This window comes from Cervus elaphus, chromosome 1 (assembly GCF_910594005.1).
Source record: "Cervus elaphus chromosome 1, mCerEla1.1, whole genome shotgun sequence".
NCBI lineage: Eukaryota > Metazoa > Chordata > Mammalia > Artiodactyla > Cervidae > Cervus > Cervus elaphus.
The window spans coordinates 54,525,418-54,548,509 of record NC_057815.1 but is presented as its reverse complement, the minus strand read 5'-3'; the positions used below and the strand labels follow the sequence as shown (position 1 = coordinate 54,548,509).

General features: G+C 46.3%; 1 protein-coding gene across 1 annotated transcript in view; it reads right to left on the bottom strand.

The window, feature by feature from the left end:
• GALNT18 (polypeptide N-acetylgalactosaminyltransferase 18) overlaps positions 1-23,092 on the bottom strand; it is a 349,951-nt gene that overhangs the window by 62,098 nt on the left and 264,761 nt on the right. Inside the window, exon 7 of the mRNA XM_043902975.1 lies at positions 2,200-2,385. Coding sequence (XP_043758910.1) covers positions 2,200-2,385 — 186 coding nt within the window. The remainder of the gene's footprint in view (positions 1-2,199; positions 2,386-23,092) is intronic.

Below are 23,092 nucleotides of genomic sequence, written 5' to 3'. Positions count from 1 at the left end.
GCTGGCTGCACTCCCGCTGGTACTGCTGGGGCTCCTCCTTCTTTCTCCCGACTGCTGAAGTCGCGCTGATTGTACAAGGGTGCAGCCAACCCAAGACCCCTCCCCCTGGTGGTGGCCCTTAGGGGGCTGCTTGAAAGCTCCCTCCCAGCCTACTTTCTCAATCCCTCAGCCTGAGTTAAACGTTAACTTGGTGGAGACATCAGGAAACAAGGCCTTCACACGGAAACTTTAAGCAAAGATCAACAATTTTCCTGTCAGGAAGAGAGAGCAGAGGCTTTCCAAAGGACTCTCGAGGCAAAGCCATGGCCTTGGGAGGAAAGCAGGAGGTCATGCAGTCAACAGCTCCATGTCACATAAAACGCAACATAAGCAACGACCTTCAGGCAGACTGGCTGGCAGGCAGGTGGGGATCCCGTGGCTGGCATCTGTTGGGTTCGCCTAACCCAGCTGTTCAAAGTCATTTCCATATGACACACAGCAAGGTTGTACAAAGCTACCAGAGATACATCACTTTCTCTCTTGCCCTTTTTTTAAAAAAAAATTATTTATTTTTTAATTGAAGGATAATTGATTTACAGAATTTTGCTGTTTTCTGTCAAACCTGAACATGAATCAGCCATAGGTATACATATGTCCCCTCCTTCTTGAACCTCCATCCCATCTCCCTCTCCATCCCACCCTTCTAGGTTGATACAGAGCCCCTTTTGAGTTCCCTGAGACATACATACAGCAAATTCCCACTGGCTATCTATTTTACATGTGGTAATGTAAGTTTCCACATTACTCTCTATATACATTTCACCCTCTCCTCCCCTCTCCCCATGTCCATAAGTCTGTTCTCTATGTCTGTTTCTCCATTGCTGCCCTGCAAACAAACTTTAGTACCATCTTTCTAGATTCCATATATAAGTGTTAGTGTACAATATTTATCTTTCTCTGACTTACTTCACTCTGTATAATAGGCTCTAGGTTCATCCACCTCATTAGAATAGACTCAGATACATTCCTTTTTATGACTGAGTAATATTCCGTTGTTTTTATGTTCCACAATTTATTTATCCACTCGTCTGTTGATGGACATCTAGGTTGCATCCATGTTCTGTGCTAAGTCACTTTAGTAGTGTCTGACTCTTTGCAACCCCGTGGATGGTAGCCCTCCAGGCTTCTCTGTTCATGGGATTTTCCAGGCAAGACTACTGGAGTGGGTTGCCATTTTCTCCTCCAGGGGATCGTCCTGACCCAGGGATTGAGCCCATGTCTCTTTATATCTCCTGTATTGGCAGGTGGCTTCTTTACCACGAGCACCACCTGGGAAGTCCCACATGTTCTAGCTACTGTAAATAGTCTCTTGCACTTCTTAAATATGGGTGACTAGAGGGCTAGGGGGCTTCCCAGGTGGCTCAGTGGTAAAGCATCTGCCTGCCAATATGGAGACGTGGGTTTGATCCCTAGGTCAGGAAGATCCCCTGGAGAAGGAAATGGTAACCCACTCTGGTATTCTTGCCTGGGAAATCCTATAGACAGAGGAGCCTGGCGGGCTACAGTTCCTGGAGTCACAGGGAGTTGGACACAGCTTAGTGTCTAAACAATAAGAGGGCTAGAGGACAGTAGCAGACAATGATGAGGGTCTCCGAAGGTAACAAGCAGCCTAAAAAATGCCCAGAACAGGTCCCTTCTCCTCCTGAGGGTCCCTGTGGGAGTGCCCCACACATATGATTCAAGAAATCCTAAAGGTATAGGGACATTGCTTATTGGTTTGGTCAAAATTTTGACAGAGAAGCTTGCTTTCAGTTTATAGGGATATTAAGGTGCATTTGGTGAATTTTGGTAATTTCTGGGATACTTATAATCTGGGACCATGAAATATCTACTGTCAGAGAAGCTGAGGACCTGGGAGCATGTTGGAACCTTGGAGCCACCTGGTTCAACTTTCTCAGATAGAATGAGGACATTCTGGTCTGGAGGGAAAGGAGCCCACTTTTAAGGAGGAGGTGACCAGAGATGGGGTGGGTGAGACACGCCTTAGCACCCCATAGCACCCTACAGTCAGACCCTTTTCTGCAATATCCAGTATCTTAGGGTTGAGAGTTCACTCAGCATGGCAATTAAGACTCTGGCTGTCTCCTGGGAAGAAGAGTTTAGTTGCTCACTTGTTCCCCATCAACCCTCAAGAAAGCCATCCCCACAGGGGCTTCCTACCTCTTGGGGTATGTTCCATGCCATGTACACATGGCTCTTAAATTCGTCCATCCAGACTTCAGCCACCCTGAGGGCGTTCCTGCGGACATGGGCGGTGAGGTCCTCGGTGTAGGGCTTGTGGGCTCGCTCGATGTGGGCAATCCGCGAGCAGGGCAGGACCTCCACGCTCCCGCCACACTGCCACACCTGCGGAAGACATGGAGCCGCTCATCAGTGCCCAGACTTGACTCTGAGCCTTGAAGCCAGACCACAGGTGACCATGAACAGGAGCTCGGGCACATCCAGCTCTCCTCACCTTGCTCTCCTGTCTGCAAAGGGAGTGAGCCCTACTTTAATTCTACTCCTAGAACAGGAAGGTTATTGAGTCATTCATTTGTGTCTTGTTTCCATTTGCTCTGGTTACCAGCAAAGAGTTAATGTACCCTTCCTCTCCAGTCTTTCCACCTTCCTTCCCCCAAAGAAGACACTAGACATTTTGTGACCAATGATCTGAGTTCTCCTTGCCCCAAGTTAACAAAATCCTTGGTAATAGTCTCTGCAGCAGTGCTTGACATGGAGGGACCAGCAGAACCTCAAGGAGACGTCAGATTACAACGGGCCATGTGGGCCTGGACAAGGATGAGCGATCTGCAGCTTATCTCCAGCCAGCGCCCTGCTCCCACTAGATCCTTCCTGGGCTCTGAGTTCTGATGGAACCCAAGGGAGGGGGAGGTTCAAAGAAAGGAACGATATGGAGCTTCTCCCTAGACTTCAGTGAGCAGGAACTTCAATGGGATGCTGTTCAGCTTTGAAAAGAAAGAGAAACGGCCTTGCAGCCTGAGTGTCGAGGGGCAGTGTCCTGGAGCCCCCGCCACAGTCATCCCAGCCACTCGGACGTCTAGCGTTCTGGAACATGCATGCCCTTTTGTGTCTTTAGGCCTTTACTCATCCTATTTTCAATTTTGGGGTGCCCGCCTTACTGTTCTCCCACTGAAAAAAATGATCATCTCTTAAGATCTTGGCCACACTGTTGTGGGGTCTTTGCTCAGTTCTTGGGGCACAGCTGATGGCTCCCTCCTATGGCCCTCAAAGCTCTTGACACCACAACTTACCTGCTACTTTGTTCCTAGAGGGCAGGGTATCTCATTTATTTCTCTTCTCTAGCACTGAACACACAGCCTGGTACATATAGGTGTTTGGTAAGTACTTTTTGAATAAATATTTAAATGATTGGTGTATAACCAGACAGTCAATCAATAAATGATTAGTGCTTAATAAAGTAGGATGGACCTGAAATACCTGATTAGAACTGATGAGTAAGACTTTGGAGAAAAGCAATCAAGATCTCTTGGTGGACAGCAGTGGTCATTTGTCAGGTATTGTCAATTGAACAATTTGGCAGATGATATTTTCGCCTGTAACATGTACCCATCAACAACCACAGGTCTTTCTCTAAGGTAAGGTCAGTTTCAGGTTTAGCTTAATTTTCCCCTGTGTTGGTTAGGAAAAGACTGCCTTCTCTTCCACCAGGCTTTTTCACACCAGTTGGTCCCTGTAGGTAGCTAGAGTTGGAAAGCAAGGGGCTGACTTACCACTTTCTGAGCTTCTCTTGCATTTAGTATATCATTTATGGCCAGTGGACTTCCCTTGTGGCTCAGCTGGTAAAGAATCCGCCTGCAATGTGGGAGACCTGGACTCGATCCCTGGATTGGGAAGATCCCCTGGAGAAGGGAAAGGCTACCCACGCCAGTATTCTGGCCTGGAGAATTCCATGCACTGTCTAGTCCAAGGTGTTGCAAAGAATCGGACACGACTAGGTGACTTTCACTTTCACTTTAGGGCCGATGGAAAGGAAACAAACATCCCCACTGAGCACCCACTATGTGTCAGCACTGGACTGTGCCGCATGGCAGTTATGAGCAAGGGGTTTGAACTCAGTCTGCTGGGATTCAGATCCTGGCTCTGTTTCATACCAGCTGTGTGACTGTGAGTTATTCACTTGATCTCAGTGTGTCTCAGCTTCCTCATCTCCAGTGGGGATCCTAATATTCCCATCTCATGAGGCCGCCCAGGAGACTAAAGTGCTCATGTGCAAAGTGCTTAGAAAGATGCCTAGCACATAATTAGCACTTGATCAGCCTCAGCTACTATCGTACAAATGATGTCCAGCAGAATCTTCAGAATAAGATACTGTGAGGTAGTGGTTATTGGGCATGCGTCCATGCTAGGTTGATTCAGTCGTGTCTGACCCTTTGCAACTCTATGGACTGTAGGCCGCCTGGCTCCTCTGTCCATGGGATTCTCCAGGCAAGAATACTGGAGTGGGTTGCCTAGGGGGTCTTCCCCACCCAGGGATCAAACTTGTGCCTCTTAGATCGCCTGCATGGGCAGGCGGGTTCTTTACCATTAGCGCCTTCTAGTGGTAGCGCCGCTGGAAGCACAGTGGTTATGGTCTCCAATGCCAAATGGGGAAACGGGGACCAAGGCTGCCCCTTGCCCAAGACCACACAGCTGTTACGGAAAACAGAAGGACGTATCTGAACTTGACTAAAGCTCAAGGGATGGTTCCGGGGATCAGAGGAGGGAGCCATGGAAGGCCCCAGGCTGTGCATCTTTGTGTCCATGACCTCTACATTCTGGGACTGTGCTGATTTCCAATTCACGGGTTGCTCAGATTTTCAAGAAAAGCCTTGTAAATATCATGAATATGTTACTGATAACACAGTCGGGGTATTCTTTGTACAACCAGAATGGAGGCTACTAATTGACATATTTCAGCAAAACAACACAGAACATGATTTGTAACAAAGCTCTTTTATTCCAGGACCTGTTTCTCAAAGAGTCGGTCACCATTTCACCTTACAGTGGGCATGTGTGCCATGGTTCTAATCAGAAGGGTGGCTGCAGCACCTCCCATTGTGCCTTTGGCTGCTCAGTGAAAGGAGCAGCATGGACTCTGCTGAGCTCTTGAAGCCACACCCCTTTCCCCATCCTGCAGCCACGCCCTCATCCAGACCTCTGCCGTGTCCCATCTGGACACTACAACAGCCTTCGAACAACTGCCCTCCCTCCTGCCTTCCTCCTCCAGTCTCTTCTCCACCCAGCAGCCAGAATCATTTTATTTTAAATTGGAGGATAATTGTTTCAGTGTTGTATTGGTTTCTGTCCTACAATGGTGTGGATCAGCCATAAATATCCATATGTCGCCTCCCTCTTGATCCTTCCTCCCAACCCCTACCCCACCTCACCTCTCTAGGTTGTCCTAGAGAACTGGGTTGAACTCCCTGTGTTATATGCAACTTCCCACACACTATCTATTTTACATATGGTGATGTATATGTTTCAAAGCTACGTTCTCAATTCGTCCCATCCTCTCCTTCCCCCATTGTCCACAAGTCTGTTCTCTACGTCTGTGTCTCTATTTCTATCCTGCAAATAGGTTCATCAATACCATTTTTCTGGATTCCATATATATATGCATTAATATACAATATTTGTTTTGAAGGTGTACCCTGGATCACGTCCTGCCTGCACCTCACCCCTCCCAGTACAGCCTCTGAAGCTCCCGGGGCCTGGCCCCTGCCCATCCCTCCAGCCTCATGCTTGCTTCCTGACACAGTCCATGCTGGAGCCACGCTGACATTCTGTTTCCTCCAGCAGGCCGGGTTTCCTCTCTGGACTTCTGCACATGCCATTACATACCCACCCTACCCCTCTTCATGTAACATTCTCAGGGAGCCACTTCAGCATCACAGTTCTGTATCCCTTCAACTAGGTTAACCTGTCATGTTCTGTGGCTCCAGCCCTATCGTTCCTGATCATGACAGTCTTGTATTTGCTTGTTTGATTATCTCCTTCTCTCTTTCAAAATGTTCTCCAAGCTCTTCATCTGATTCTCCTTTAGACAGGTACTAAATGGTGCCTAGAACTCTGCTGGGTTTCCAGCAGAGGTGGGGTGGCTGGGCTGGGTGGGAGTAGCACGTGGTTTTTAAAAGTACAGCTTTGGAGCCAGAGAGAATTGGATTCAAGTGTTTTTCTCTGCCACCTGCTGCTGTCACCTTTGGCAGGATATTTCTCCTCCCAAGCCTCAATTTCACCCAGGAGAAGAAGGGGACGGAGTGCAGATATGTGTTTAACCCTGAGCCTGCCTCCATGTGAGCTCTGCATGCATGGTAGTTGAGGCGGGGGCAGGATATCTGGGTCTATTCTGGTCCCATAATGTCCTGGTTGAGTGGCAGCTCTGGGGTGCTTCACCTCAGGTCTGTGAAACCCACATAGCAGTGACTGCTGCACTCTGTGGGCTCTGGAAGCCCCCGTCGTAATGCCGGGAATATTGCTAAGCCCTTAGTCTGCACTTGGTATTTTTAGGTATTTTATAATATCCATTATGGTTGCTATTGACTTCTCCTGTACAGCCACATTCAGGGGACAAGTGATTGCAGAGGAGTCATGTGTCTGGTGAAGCCCAACAGACAACAGACGTGTTACCCTCCAGAGTGCCTGACCCAGCATGGAGAGGCTCCTCTCCAGGGACTGGGAGCACCTGTTCACCTAGAAGACCTCCGCCCTCTTCTCTTCTGTGAAAAGAAACTCATCTATGGAGACCATCTGCCTTGTGTATTGCCTTTGGGTTCCTGGAAGCTTCTGGTTGGAGCAGAAGAGTGTATTTGGCATGTTTGTCCCTCCACTTCTGGACCCTGCACAATGACCCTGAAATAAACAAGAGAAAGCCTGTGCTCCACGATCCTCACATGAGGAGTGACTCCACTGGCCCATGGCTTGACCCAGAGAGAACTTCAGAAGTCTGCCCCACAGTTGATCTCAGAGACCCTCTCACGGATTGTAGACAAAAGATAGGGAAGAAAATCACTGGCATTTGGGTTTCATGAAAGATGGTGCCCTGAAGCATCCATGGAGGCTTGGGAGGAACAGGGGATGAGGAAGTAAAAGGGTGCCAGGCCTGGGACACAGGTCATAGCTGGCATGTTGTGGCATGTTGTGGGAGGGGATAGACAGGAGGCATGTGCTAGAGAAGTAGGGCCACTGGAGGGAGGACAAAGGGGCAGAATGATGGCTCAGTATTGCAAGTTCTAGGGGGTAGAGATGCCAGGAGGAGGAAGGGCAAGGGTTGGGTATCAGAGCGGTGACTGAGGAACGAAGACCAAGGGTTGGGAATCAAGGAGGCAGATGAGGTCACTGGGCATAGGAAGCCACCACCAAGATAGAACCGAATGTTTACCTTGTATACTTGTGACCCCGGTTCGTTACAACAAGTGAGGTGTATGCTAGCCTTATGGGCGCCAGGGATGCCTGGCGGCACGTCAGTCTGAGGCTGGACCTCGTGGCCTCCAGATGTGCACTGGGCAACGTTTCTTGACCACACCAAGTTCTTTCCTCGCTCTGTGCCTTTGTACCCACTACTGCATCTTTCTGGAAAAACTCCCTCACTTGTTACCCAGTTCAAATATCACCTTCTTTCACCCACCCAGTCTAAATTAGATCCCCTGTGAGTACTTTTAGCACTCCACCTTTTTTCTTAATGATGCTTATTCACAATACTTCTATTTATGCCTTTATTCTTTCAATGTCTGCCCTCTGCATCCATAAAGGATAAGCTCCAGGAAAACAAGGAGCATGTTGTATATGTCAGCACCAAGCACTTAGTACATGTTCAATAACTGTGATTTGAATGAGTGGTTCCAGCAATCCCAGAGCCCTGGGCTTGCACTAACCATACAGAGGGGCGGTTTAACTCGCTCAGCTGGCTCCTCTAATAAAGGCCATAAACATAAAATGTGCCAGATTTTACTGAACACAATGACTTCCTTCAAACCCAAGTGGTTTTTCAGCAAAGCTCTGACATTTAAGTGCAGGCTGCTGCAACTGAGGAGAGTTACTTTGGCTGCAGAGCTTAAATTAGCATCGTAAAACCTGGGAAGTTATCAAACGAGCCTGGGAGATCACAGGCGGTTTTGTCTTACGGAGCCATGAACTCAGGGTAGGGAAAGTCCCTGACCTCGCCAAGGCTCACAGATGCCCACGGAGGAGCTGCCAGCCTGCCCCCAGATGTGACCGTGACTGAGAACCTGAACTGTTGTAAATAGAAGCGTGAGTCCTGATCACCACCAGCTCTTCCCAGGGAGCCCTGATTCTGCGATTGTTTCAGAAAAACTTGGTGCATCTACCTGGGAACTGCAAGAAAGCATGCAGGTCTTGGGGGCTGGTGGAGAGAGTGTGGCTCCTGCCTCTGTCACACATTAGCCTTCGGACTAGGACTTGTCCTTGGATGTCAGGTCCCTTCTTATTGGGGCAACTGGCAGGTTTAAGAGATGATGTATGAAAAGCTCCCACTAGCAAAGACAGCCATCTAGTAGGTTTGTAGGAAAGATCAGGTCCCTTTCTCTTCCTGGGACTGGGAGCTGCCAGTACGAGGTCAGGGTCAGAAGGCTGAATTTATGTCCTATGTTTGCCAGTTACATAAACAGACCTGTTTCCGTCCCAAGCCCCTGTTTTTCCCTGCTGCCAAATGGAGGAGGTGGACTCAGGGACATCTTAGATCACTTTTTCCTTTTGTATTCTGTGCTTCTGAGTTTTCTTGCCAATACCTCAAGTGATGCCCAGTATGTGGGACACAGCTGGTAGAGTTGTGAATTGGGAGCTGGAGAGTAGGGGGACACTGGAAGCAAGACGCCAGGATACAGTGTGACCATTCCTCCTATTGACAGACCAGTGATCACTCTGTACACTTTGGTAGGAATAGCAGGCAACATCCCCATATTGAATCCATTCACTTATTAATGTCCTTCTGAAGCACTGGGTTAAGAAGGATTCTAAGGGACTTCCCTGGTGGTCCAGTGGTTAAGAATCTGCCTTGCAATGCAGGAGTTCCATCCCTGATCGGGGAATTCGGGGAGTCGGTTGCTCCACATGCCACAGAACAACTAAGTCCACACACTGCAACTACCAGGCCCTCACACTACAGAGCCCATGTGTCACAACCAGAGACTGTGTGATGCAATGAAGATCCTGCATGCGGCCATGAAAACCCAACACAGCCAAATATATATACATTTAAAAGGATTCCAAGCCTCTGTCTGGGCTCCAACGGAAAAGCATGCTATCATTTATTAGTAATATCTACCATAAGTAAGGGATTGAGGGTGGTGGCACCTTAGTCTTGTACTTCATGACCACGTTTCGCAGGATAAGATCCCAAATCCGGTCCAGCTTTTATCTCCCTGTGACTTTTAATGAGCTATTCTCTCTTGGCAAAATATTCCCACTGTTCCCTTAGCCCAGAAACCCTCCTTCCCACTCTCCGTCCATCCAAAACCAGCCTGGCCCTGTTCCTCCTAACTCCTGAAACACATGATTTGCACCACTCATGTGGTCCTTATTTCTTGGCTCATGTTGTTAATTACCTTTTTATGTGTAGCTGTCTCACCTAACTTGGCTGTGAAATGCTGAGACAAGAGCTGAAAGCCAAGCCAGGCAGGCTAGTGGGAAGAAGACGAGCAGCATGGAGGCTGAGGCCTGACAATGGCTGGCAGGAGACCAGACATGTGTGTGCAGAGTGGTTGTAGGGTCAGAAAGGCAGGCAAACAAAGACTCTGACAAGGGCTGGGTATTCTTAAGACATCCTTCAATTTTCACCTTACACATGGCGGGCATTTTACTCTATTTGCAGCCCTGCATGGGATTGAGAAGGAAAGAGAGGTCAAACTTGGGCAAAGGTAAGACAAAAGCCAGTGGTGGTCAGCCTCTTCCCCCTGTCACATTTATATTTATTTGCCTAGCTAATTCCTACCTACTTTCCCGGCTGCCCTACATTTATTAAATGCCTCTGCTCTGCGTTACCACGTTCCCTGTACTTCCTCTAGCTGTGTGTGTGTGTGTGTGTGTGTGTGTGTGTGTGTGAGTGTGTGTGTACAATGTATATGTACAGTCTAAAGACATATAACACAAGGGACAACTGTCTGTGTACCACCAGCATAAGAAAGAGTGCATTGGCAGCAACATCTTTGTGTGCTCCTCCCCAGCCCCAAAGGCAAGCCACGATCCTGAATCTTGTTAATAATGTCCTCGCCATCAAGCTCAACTACCGACTCAGTTTTACCTGGTTTTAAACGCTACATAAATGGAAGCATATTGTCTGCATTCAGCCACTTGCTTCTTGCCTCATTTGTTTTCATCACTATTGTGTTCCATTGTATAAATGTACAGACACTTATTCATGCACGCTCCTGGTGTCCCCGAGTCTGGTCGTTTCCCGGATTATGAATAGTGCTCCTTGGAATGTGTACGGGTCTCTTGGCACCCAAGAGAGGGCACCTCTCCGTGGATCTACACCACGGTGCGACTTCTGAGGCACGGGTCATGACACACCGTCAGCTCTCCCAAGGAGAGTGAAACTCTTCCAGAGTGAGAATCCTGTGTTCCACCCCCACCAGCACAGGTGAGCACTCATGTTGCTTCACAGTCTTGCCAGCAGTTGGCATTGTCCATGGGTGGGTGTGAAATTCACTGTTACTGTAGTTTTAATTTGCAATTCCCTGAGCACCAGTGAGATGGAGCTTTTCTCCTACTTATGGGCCTGAAGCCCCAGCCCGTGAGAAACGGCCCGTAGAGCCGAGGCAGGGCCCGGCACGTGGCAGGTGCTTTGTAAACTGCACAGCCCAAGGACTGAGACTTGGCCTTAGCTCTGAGTCATCCTCTGTGCACTTTCCCTGGTGCCCTCCCAGGTGTCCAAGGGCAGATATTTCATTATTTTCAAGTGTAAGGAAACATTTTAAAAGTCCGGAGGTGCTTATTCTTCCATCAGAAAAACACTCCCTGGGGATCCAGTTTCCCAAGCCCTGTTTTTACAATAAAACACTGCCAAAGAGTCTTTTGGACAGAATTGCTACTCGGAATAAAAAAAAAAATGATGCTTTTTCTTGGAAGGTGTCCCTGAAGGGGTCTGATTTGGGGTCAGCCCTAAGAAGCACTTGAAGCCATTCCCCTGTTCAAAAGAGATTTTTCATAACTATCAGAAGGCAGCAGGAGGATTCATCTGGCAGGATTCCAGGAAGAGACCAGCTGGGCTGGAATGTCTGGAAGCTTTTTATGAAGAAAAAGTAAAAAGGCTGTTTGGCACGGTATTGTGGTTTGCTGAAATAGCTGTTTACCTATTGGAAACTCAAGGGCAGCCGTGGCACCAAGTTCAGAAAACCAGCCCATCAGAGACAGGGGGTCCAGGTTTTCCGTGGACCCGTGCTCTGACTATAAAGACTGGGACCATGAGAGTTCATTTCGTTATAGGAAATTCCAGGAGGATCACTTTATAAACATGTAGTCATTGAGATTAGAAGGTATCTTTCAATGGTTCTAACCAAGGAGAATTTATTTATGGTTACCTCAAATCTCTTATCAGCCAACAGTCCTGATTACTTATTGCCCAAACACAACTGATTTGATTGAACTCAAGACAAATGGAAGAAAAGAAAGAAGACAGGCCTGGTTCTATACGGGGTTGGGGAAGTGAAGCCAGGAGAAGGGGGTCTCCGTGGATGTGGTTGAATCCTGCTGCTCATGAAAACCTGTGTGCTCCTCTACATCTCCCAGCCTCCCCTGAGTCAGGAGGGATTGTGTGAGCAGCTCAGGCCAATGAAACAAGAGGAAGTTATAGTTGTCACTTTCAGGCCCAGATATGTAAGTGTCCAGTGAGGGAACCCACGAACACTTCTACCTCTTTTCCCCCCAGTCCACTGGATGTTTTTGTCAAAATGACCTTGAAATTCAAAGATGGGGAAGCCACAAAAAAGCACTCTCAGCCCTCAGTTGCCACTAGAAGAGGAGCTGCCCAGGAGTCCCTCACACCCTTTAGAGGGCTGTGAAGTGAGTGAGAAATAAACTTGTCCTGGGTTCAGCCTTTGGGGCCTGGGGGCTGCTGTTGCAGACTGTGATCATTTCCTTGGTTCATACAAGCTGCAAGCATGTGAGGGGCAAGGTGACCAGAGAGGCTTGGGCCCTGCAGCGCGGATAGCCAGGGTTCAATCTATCGAGTGAGACTTTGCCGCAGAAGGTCCAGGCATGGGGAGAGATTTCCAAGTCCAGATAATGAGTCCTTTCAGGGCAGGTCCCCACTAGGGACTGAAGATACAAAGAGTGGATTTAGTTCTCAGTGGGGAGAAAGGCAACTGTTGGGGGGAAGGTAGGCATTAGGACTCCTATAAAACAGGCTATAGGGAGAGTCTGGTTCCAGTTCAGAACCAGAGAAGCTGCGAGAAAACCAAAGGAGAACTCAGCAGGCTGGAAAAGGGAAAGCCAGGGGCTTGGAGACCATGCAAGGCTCAGTGTCCCTCTGACAGCCACAGGCAGCAGCCCCATGACGGCTCCACGGATCCTAGCGTGAGCCAGAAGTGGGGCTGCAGCCACACCTCCAGCCCTGGGCAGGTGACACAGTCTAGGCAGGGCTGACGTTCTGTGCAAAGCTGAGATGGCTGGGGAGGCTGGCTAGGTCCAGCTCAGGCGTTTCTATAGACCCAACACTACAGAAGCTTCCAGCTCTGAGACCGAAGTGTCGGCCACATTCCAAATCAGGGTCCGATCGACACGTGTGCTGTCTACTCTAATCGCGTCTTTTTGTTTTGAACGAAGATCTCTGGCCCCATTACCATCACCAATGCTGTCAGAGAATAATAATGAGCTTGACTGTCACAGAGACTCAGGGGATAATTTTCTGAAATCCAAATAAAACCCTTCCCGTCCCTAGTGTGAGAGTCATTTTTATCAGGTAACTCAGCCCCTCCATTTACTCAGGAATGCTCAGAGCCCTCTCTGGTGGGTTAAGCCCCCCCCTGAACGGCTGTGAGCATCTTCTCCTTGCGGATGTATTCAGAAAAGCTTGCTCTATCCAGCTGCTATTCAAAGCTGAGCCCTGGACTATGTTTAATTTATACTTTGCTATATGAGGATGAGCCACTTACCCATTTAAAGTGTTTCCTTTTTTATGTCTTTAATCAGTGGCTCTTTCCTCTTTCAGAAGTTTAATCTAATCAGAAACAACCTCCCACCAACACATATGAATGGCTCTTTAGCATGTTGCAGCCAAATTCAAATTGAAAGTCCATACTAGATGAACCCCAAAACACTGGCCCAAAGAATAAGCCAGGAGGAGAAGTCAGGAGGTCCTTTCTGAAATGCAGGGCAATCAGAATCACTGGAGAAAGTATAATACACTCTGTCACCTCCCAGCACAGTGGGGCCAGGTGACAGGGGAACCCATGTGTCACTGGGACAGCATAGATGGGGATGTTTGGCAGACCCTGGGTGCAGACATTAGAGGAAGCTGTGTTTCTGGCTCAAGCATCACACCCACATTTGGCTCAGAGGGTTCCTTGAGGTTAACATTTAGATGATAAAAATGAATATGAGATGCTGAACATTTTCTCACTCAGAAATATTTGTTCTAAAGAGTTTTACTCCACTGGAATTCAGATTAAGAAAGCAGTGTGCTGGGTCTTCACTTAAAGAGATTTGCCCTTCTCATACACGTCAAAATGAATTGTCAGCTTGAGTTTCATCTCTGATAGGTGCCTACAGCAAACTCACATTAAAAATGGGATTTGTGGGCTTCTCTGGTGGTCCACTGGTTGGACTCCACCTTGCAATGTGGGACCCCAGTTCAATCCCTGGTCTCACATGGCATGAAGCAGATCTCACATGTCTCAGAGCAACTAAGCTTCATGTACCACAACTACTGAGCGAATGTGCCTAGAGCCCGTGCTCCACAAGAAGAGGAGCCATCACAATGAGAGGCCCACACACCACACCTGGAGAGTAGCCTCTGCTCCCTTCAACTAGGGGACGCCTGCACAGCAATGAAGACCTAGCACAGACAATAAATAAATAAATTAAAACTTTTAAAAAAGGGTTTACGAAATAGATCAGCATTGCAGTTCAGCAGAGCTACAGGGGACCTAACCAATTACTTTCCCTTTCCCATTTGAGGTTCAAGGTCACATGATACTTTAGAAGCTGAGTAGGAAATGTTTCCAAGACCTCTGCCTCCTGGGAGATAGGAGGTCACCGTGGTCAGAGCACAGGGGTTAAACAGTCTTGATGTCAAATCCTGGGCTTCTCAGGCAGTGCTAATGGCAAAGAACCTGCCTGCCAATGCAGGAGACATAAGAGATGCTGGTTCGATTCCTGCGTCAGGAAGATCTCTCGGAGAAGGAATTGGCAACCCACTCCACGCATACGTGATGTCAAATCCTACATTTTCCATTTGCTGGATTGGTGACTTTAGAGAATTTATTTCACTTTCTAACACACAGTTTTCTTGTTTGTGAAGTGGAGATAAAAATGACACACTGCATAAAGAGTTGTTGTGAGCGTCAGACGAGTGAACACATGTTATTTCAACACCTGACCCAAGTTCAGAGCCCGCTAAGTATGTGGTATAACTATTATCACTGCAAGATTTTGGTATTGATAAGATGCACCACCGCTGTAATGAGAGCTTCCTAGGGCAAGAAGAAACACTGTATTCCATCGAGCTCGACATTTATATGTCCATCTGCCAATACATCACCTCCACTTGTGCAGCTCTCAGGCATTGCACGTTTACCTTGTCCAAAACCAAGTTCTTGATGTCCTTCCCTGCTTCCCCGGGTGTCCCTTCATTTTCCCCTCATCGGCCTAATAGCCCATGCCTGAAACCTACATAAATAATTATGTAATTCACCTATAATTATGTCCTCTTCCTTTCCTTAACATCCAATAATACATCAGGAAATGCAGTCAGTTCTACCTCCTAAATATAGCTTAAATGTAATCACATCTCTCAGTCTGCACAGATAACATTCTGGTCCAAGCTGCCATTATCTTTGCGTGGACAACTCTATCAACAGCCTTCTAAAAAGTTTTTGTTTTTTTTTTGGCTGCAACTCTTGGTGCCCTCCACTCCATTTTCCAAAATTATAAATCAATCATGTACCTTCTACCCTTTAATTGAACTTAACCATTTCCTTTCTTTGTGCTGGGGGCTTTAGTGTGAGGTGGGTATTTTGTCTGAAAAAAACATGAAAAGTCTGTGACTTCTGGAAACTTATATTCTTACACTACACTTTTTGTTGCATCCCTCAATTATGTTTAGTCACTCAGTAGTGTCTGACTCTCTGCAACTGCAGCTTGCCAGGTTCCCCTGTCCATCTCCAACTCCCAGAGCTTGCTCAAACTCATGTCCATCAAGTTGGTGAAGTGATCCAACCATCTCATCCTCTGTTGTCCCCTTCTCCTCTTGCCTTCAACCTTTCCCAGCATCAGGGTATTTTCCAATGAGTCAGTTCTTCACATCAGATGGCCAAAGTATTGGAGCTTCAGCATCAGCCCTTCTAATGAATATTCGGGACTGATTTTCTTTAGGATTGACTGATTTGATCTCCTCATAGTCCAAGGGACTCTCAAGAGTCTTCTCCAACACCACAGTTCAAAAGCATCAATTCTTTGGCACTCAGCTTTCTTTATAGTCCAACACTCACATCCATACATGACTACTGGAAAAATCACAGCTTTGACTAGACAGACCTTTGTCAGCAAAGTAATGTCTCTTCTTTTTAATATGCTCTTTAGGTTGGTCATAGCTTTTCTTCCAAGGAACAAACGGCTTTTAATTTCAAGGCTGCAGTCACCATCTGCAGTGATTCTGGAGCCCAAGAAAATAAAGTCTGTCATTGTGTCCATTGTTTCCCCATCTATTTGCCATGAAGTGATGGGACCGGATGCCATGATCTTAGTGTTTTGAATGTTGAGTTTTAGCTTTCTCACTCTCCTCTTGCACTTTTATCAAGAGGCTCTTCAGTTCCTCTTTGCTTTCTGCCATAAGGGTGGTGTCATCTGCATATCTAAGGTTACTGATATTTCTCCCCACAATCTTGATTCCAGTTTGTGCTTCAATCAGCCCAGCATTTCACAAGATGTACTCTGCATATAAGTTAAATAAGCAGGGTGACAATATATAGCCTTGATATACTCCTTTCCCAATTTGGAGCCAGTCCATTGTTTCATGTCTGGTTCTATTGCTTCTTGACCTGCATACAGATTTCTCAGAAGGCAAGTAAGGTGGTCTGGTATTCCCATCTTTTGAAGAATGTTCCACAGTTTGTTGTGATCCAGACAGTCAAAGGCTTTGGCATAGTCAATAAAGCACAAATAGATGTTTTTCTGGAACTCCCTTGCTTTTTCGATGATCCAGCGGATGTTGGCAATTTGATCTCTGGTTCCTCTCCCTTTTCTAAATCCAGCTTGAACATCTGGAAGTTCTCAGTTCACATACTGTTGAAGCCTCGCTTGGAGAATTTTGAGCATTACTTTGCTAGGTGTGAGATGAGTGCAATTGTGTGGTAGTTTGAACATTCTTTGGCATTGCATTTCTTTGGGGTTGGAATGAAAACTGACATTTTCCAGTCCTGTTGCCACTGCTGAGTTTTCCAAATTTGCTGGCATATTGAGTGCAGAATTTTCACAGCATCATCTTTTAGGCTCAACTGGAATTTCATCATCTCCACTAGCTTTGTTTGTAGTGATGTTTTCTAAGGTCTACTTGACTTCACATTCCAGGATGTCTGACTCTACGTGAGTGATCATACTATCGTGGTCATCTGGGTCATGAAGATCTTTTTTGTATAGTTCTTCTGTGTATTCTTGCTACCTCTTCTTAATATCTTCTGCTTCTGTTAGGTCCATGCAAGTTTCTGTCCTTTATTGTGCCCATCTTTGCATGAAATGTTCCCTTGGTATCTCTAATTTTCTTGAAGAGATCTCTAGTCTTTACCATTCTATTGTCTTCCTCTATTTCTTTGCATTGACCACTTGGGAAGGCTTTCTTATCTCTCCTCGGTAGTCTTTGGAACTCTGCACTCAGGTGGGTATATCTTTCCTTTTCTCCTTTGCTTTTCGCTTCTCTTCTTTTCTCAGCTATTTGTAAGGCCCCCTCAGACAACCACTTTACGTTTTTGCATTTCTTTTTCTTGGGGATGGTATTGATTACCACCTACTGTACAATGTCACAAACCTCTCCACAGTTCTTCAGGCACTCTGTCTATCAGATCTAATCCCTTGAATCTATTGATCACTTCCATTGTATAATTGTAAGTGATTTCATTTAGGTCATACCTGAATGGTCTAGTGGTTTTCCCTACTTTCTTCAATTTAAGCCTGAATTTGGCAATAAGGAGTTCATGATCTGAGCCACAGTCAGCTCCCAGTCTTGTTTTTGCTGACTGTATAGAGGTTCTCCATCTTCAGCTGCAAAGAATATAATCAATTTCAAACCCCTCAAATTCATATGTTGAAGCCCTAAGCCCGCATGTGACGGGGTGTGACGAAGGTAAAAGGACATTGTAAGGGTGAAATCCTGACCAGACGGAACTGGTGTCCTTATAAGAAGGGGGAGGGGCCCTAGAGCTCTCTCTCTACCATGGAGGGCATAGCAGGAACGTGGTTGTTTGGAAGCCAGGAAGAGAGCTCTCACCAGGATCTGCCCCTGCTGGTTCCCTGATCTCAGACATTGGGCCTTCAGAACTGTGACAAATAAACTTCTGTTGTTTAAGTCATCTACTCTATGGTATTTTGTTAATGTAGCACTTACTATGATTTGTAAATATACATCTATTCTTTGTTCCCTTTTATCAGCTATCTGTCCCTTTATGCCATCCACTCCAAGAGGGAAGGGTCTATACTTGCCTTTTAAACACTGTATACCAAATGGTAAGCATGTAACTTTAAGCATTATATGCCCACTGTTAAACATTGTACACCCAGTGTGATGTGTGGCAGGTGCCTAACAAATAACGTCAAATGAATGAACTGCATTAAATGTACATATACAATTATAAGTTGAGTGATTGTATGTCCTGGTTTGCTCATGACAACACTGGTTCATACCTGCTGTTCCAGTGTAACAATTAGTGGTACCCTCTTTAAGTCTCAAAAGTGTTCTGGTATGGATAATAAATTGTCATTTCTGTATATATTTGTTATTTATCTGTATATGCCAAATTTATCAGGCACAATGTGATTTTAGAAACATTAAAATCTAAGATAAGCATCTGTCTTGAAATCATGGTATTACTAATATTTTCTCTTCCTTACTCCACGATTTCTTCATAGGACTAACAATTCTAAGGCAGTGAAAATGACACAAGTCATCAAGACCCTCTGTCACTGATGAGCAGTCTTTGAAGCAGGCATAATGAGCAAATCCTGGCACTCGGCGTTGAGTGTGGCCCACCCCAAGCAAGGAAAGAATCCGCATTCATTAGACATTCCAAACAGTCCAGACACAGAGAGAAACAGGGCTTCAGGGAAGAAATGTGCCCTGGGGGTGTTACTAGGGTAATTCTATCTTCTGGACTGACTTCATGTGCAGGTAAGCCTGCTTGATGGAAAAACTTGTATGTGGGGATAATTTCCATAAACCGTCACTGGTGAGCACTGGGAGGTTTTACTCACTGGGATCTTGCATTGCTTTACAAAGTGAAGAGCATTTGCAATGAGAGTAGATGTCTCTGAATTCCCCTTCTGTGATGTCAGATTTGTGAAAATGAGGATTTTTCAAAAGAAAACCACAAGAGTGTCTGGATGGTGATGATACTGATACGGATGCTGGTGCTGAAGAGGTAGAATGGGAGAAGGAGGAGGTGAGGAGTGGGGAAGGAGAGGAGGCGAGGAGGAAGGGGAGGAAGATGGGGAAGAAGCAGGCAGTCCCAGCTTAGTTCCTACCAGTCACTCTGAGGAACTGATTTTGGCCTTGCCTGCTGGTCCCTTCCTGGAAAATTGGAAAAATGATGCATTGGTGGCAAAGAAGTTACCTTCCGATGGCACAATACAAAGCAGCAGGCAGACTCAATTAAAGAAAGACAAAATTTTTAAAAAAGAAAAGAAAAGGAGAAGCTGACTCTCTGGAGCTTTAAAACCTCATTGCTGGCTCCCAGGATTTTTTGTCCCCAAAATCAGGAAATTAAACACTGATAACATGACTATTGTCTAATCTACAGCCTATAATCAAATTTTGTTAATGATCACAATAATGGTCTTTATAGCTGTTTTCCCTTTTGGTCCCATCTTTTTAAGAAGGTAAAAAATTTTCTGCAACTTGGCTCTCAAAATCTTTCATCAATTGTTACCTCTTCTGTGCATCTTATTAATCATACTTCTCTAAGGCTCCCTCATTGAACACAACTAAAAAAAACTTAAATGTGAAGACCCTTCCAGAGTAAAATTGTCCATGGGCGCTCTCCTCCTTCTGCTCCCCACCATTTCTAGCTAATTACTTCATTACGTACTTTTTTAATTACTTTGTTCTTTAGGGATTAATTTTGCACATATCTTTACTAATCGTAAACTTTTACAACGTACAGTTAGGCTGCGTCTGTTCAGCGGCTGGTTTGTAATTGCAGAGTCACTCTGTGGCTGGTGAGCTAAAGATAATGTGCTGAGGCAAAAAGCCTTCCTCTCAGTGTTTTCAGCTGCCTTCTGGCCACCCAGCATGGCAGAATAATTGGCTCTGGGCTGCTTGGGATCACCAAGCTCCCTTCCCATGTGGAGATCGCAATCAGAGAAGACCTCCGATTCTGGAGGTTTAGGGTTCATAGGCCCCAGGCTGCTCAGACTTCATGCACCCTGGGGATTTCAGGCCCCATGGTCCTAGAAGGCCAGGCCCAGTGGCCACATGCCAACAGAACAGGACTGGTTATGGCAGACCTCCTAGAAGGAAAATGCCAACTCCTCTCTCAAGGTCAAATCTATACTTTCCCAGGGCCCTTGTACATGGCCTGTCCCTGCAAGCAGTTTTCAAGGAATCCTTCTCCCTCTATTCATGGTCAAATACATCTCTAAACTCCCTACCTCTGCAGTCTCTCCTCTGACATCTATACCCCATCACCACCTCCTGCCGGCAAAACTCCCCTCAAAGCCTTCTTCCCCTCACATCTGATGCCCCTTTTCCACTCATATCCTCACAGTACCAGGTGGGGATTTAGAGGTTTTGGCACCATGCAGAACCATGTTCAAATCCCAGTTTCACCAAACTCTTTTGCTGTGGGACCTAGGCAAGTGACTCAACCTCTCTGAGCCTCAGTCTTCTCATCTGTAAAGCGAGGATAATAATTCTAGCCTCTCATGGTTCCCAGGAGGAGATGATGTACAGCATTAAACTCACCAGGATGTAATAAGCTCTATGAGGGCACAACCTAGATGATCCTGTTCATCATCACTGTATGCCCGGCACTTAGCACAGTGTCTAGTATTAAATAAATAAAAGCACAAAGTAAGCAATAAAGGGTAGCTTTATCATCAGTGGTCATTTTAGCGTGACTAGTGCACTCCTGAAACACTCCCCTCGACATCTGGGATTTTCCACCAACCCAGCTCTCTTTCTAGTTGATTCTTCTCTGTAACTATGGGCACCACCCTGCCACCCACCCTATTTCCTATGCCCATGCTCAACTCTAAAATCTCTTTTTAGTTCAGACTTTCATCCTCTCTGGGTTCCTTCACCCTCTATCCTTGACTGGGAACACAGAGGGTACCCAGCCCCTGTCTCACCTGCAAGTCTTCTCTTTACCTTTAGTTAGATAGTTCTGGCTTCCTGCAGAAGTCAAGACCCAGGTCTTACATCTCTCCCCTAATGCCGAGGGCGTAACATAAGCAGCATGATAAACGTTCATTGTGTGAGTAAACAAATGGACAAATAATGCAAGCTTTCTGGTTATTTCCATTGTTATTTCTAATGTCATACTTGACCCATTTCCCCACCCCCAAACCAACTCTCTACACCAAACACCCCTTTCCTAGTCAATGGCACCCTCAAACCTCTCATCATCTGGGCTTGAAATCTCAGTGCCACCTTTGTCAGACTATAATAACTCATTTATATAAGCATCAGGAAAGGTGACCTCTTGACCTCCAATGATTACTCAAACCACTATCAGCATCTAACACAATGCTAAGGGAACACGTGGACAATGCTTCAGCTAAAGCTTGGAGTCACTGGGCAAATTCCCTCAGGAAGAACAAAAGCCCGCAAACTTGAAACCTATGTTTGATGTCTTGAAACTTTTGGCCTCAGAAGATGGCAGAAATGAATAGTTATTCCATTTTATGGCTGTGAGCTGTAGGTTTTATTTACCCCATGGCAGCCGCTGAACGACAATGCCACGGCAGATTTCAATTCATGACAAAATGGTATAAAACAGCGGCAGGGCTCACGGCCCCACCCACTCACAACACACACACACACACACACACACACACACACACACACAGAAGGATGTGTTACTCTAAGCTCTCAGATTATTCTGAACTCCAGCTCCAGCTGGCCTGGCCCAACCATAACATTTAGAAGCAATCAGAGACTAAAATCCAATTTAAGGTGTTTAATTTTCTCTGTCACCAGGGATTGGAGGTCAGAGAATCTGTTTGCAGCCTTTCTATGAGATGTTGCTTCTGGTGGCTTCCTGAGACCTCAGTTGAGCGAGAATGCTGGTGCCCACACCCCTTCTCTTCCTTTTCAAGTCTCTCTCTCTCACTGTGCTGGCAGAGACTAGCTGATTTACCTAAAATTGTGGTGTCCAGTGGCATTGTCCTCATGGCTGGGTGAGATCAGTTATAGTGTTAGCCATGAGCTAACTCAGTCCACTAAGCCCAAGGCCTCTGGAGAGAACCACGTGGTCCCTCAAGTGCTTCAATAGCCAGGAGGCTTGACAAGCAGACGTTCACTTGGCTGAGCCTTTTTCACCGGTAATTTTAGGAAAGTCTCTAGCCCTTTATCCCTAGACACATTTTGTGAAAGTCTCAAATAATGGCAATGCCTGTTCTGAGCAGTTGCTATACCCCCTACTTTGTTTTCTCTTCCTCCTCTGTGTCTCTGGATCCCTGATCCCAGGTTTCTGACTTCCTGTCTGTTACGGGCATTTCTCCTTTGGCAGCTCCTCAATCTACCTCTTTTCTGAGGCTCTGGACTCTGGCTTTCAGCTCAGCTCTTGTCTCTGTTATCTCCTCTGGTTTTGAAGTCTCCTGCAACCTCAGGTGAAGACCCTGTGTGATCCTGTCTGATCCAAGCCTATCTCCCATAAGGGATTTGAGCAGAAACCTCAAGCACTGAAATGGTGCTGTGGTCATTTTCCAAAGCAATGCTGGCCCAGATTTAGCTTCTGAAATTCAGCTTCATGCCATGGGTGATTTTAAATCCTGAAGGCAGAGGTGAATGAGCACTGAGACACGGTGATAAGGCATGGGCCCTGAACCACTCAGGCTAGTTCCGATATTGAGTGACTTGGGGAGGCATTTTATCCTGTTACTTCCAGCTTCCTAACTTACAATATGGGGATAACAACACGGACCTCACGGGACTCACATTAAAATTAACCAGATAATATATATAAAGTGATGGTATTCAATAATGGAAGTTCCTCTCATTATTATTATCTTCCAGACTTGTGGCCTGATACTTTATCAGCTGTGGAGCATGTATCTGCTTTATGAAATAACAGTCTTCTTTTGTTGCCCAAGAGTCAATGTCACTTAGCCAAATCTTAGACATTCCAGACCTAGAAAGGCCAATGACGGTAGCCAAGGAAATGTTTGCCTGGGCTCTCAGCAATAGGTCGTCATCCATCATAAGTTTACCTTTTCCTTTTACTTAAGTCACTGGTGAAAATGTTGAACAAGCCAGGATGAGCAAAAAACCCACCAAAGGCCACCTTCTGGATTGCCAATGACCACTCTTCTTCCCCATCTGATAACCTATCTTGCCTGTCACTCACCTTCTGTTTTAGCTCCAAGTTACAGATCCCTAGTTCTCAGACTTAGAGTTCAGCCATAGTCATGTTCTTTCTCAATTGTCACTCTACACCTGTTACCTCAACTCTCT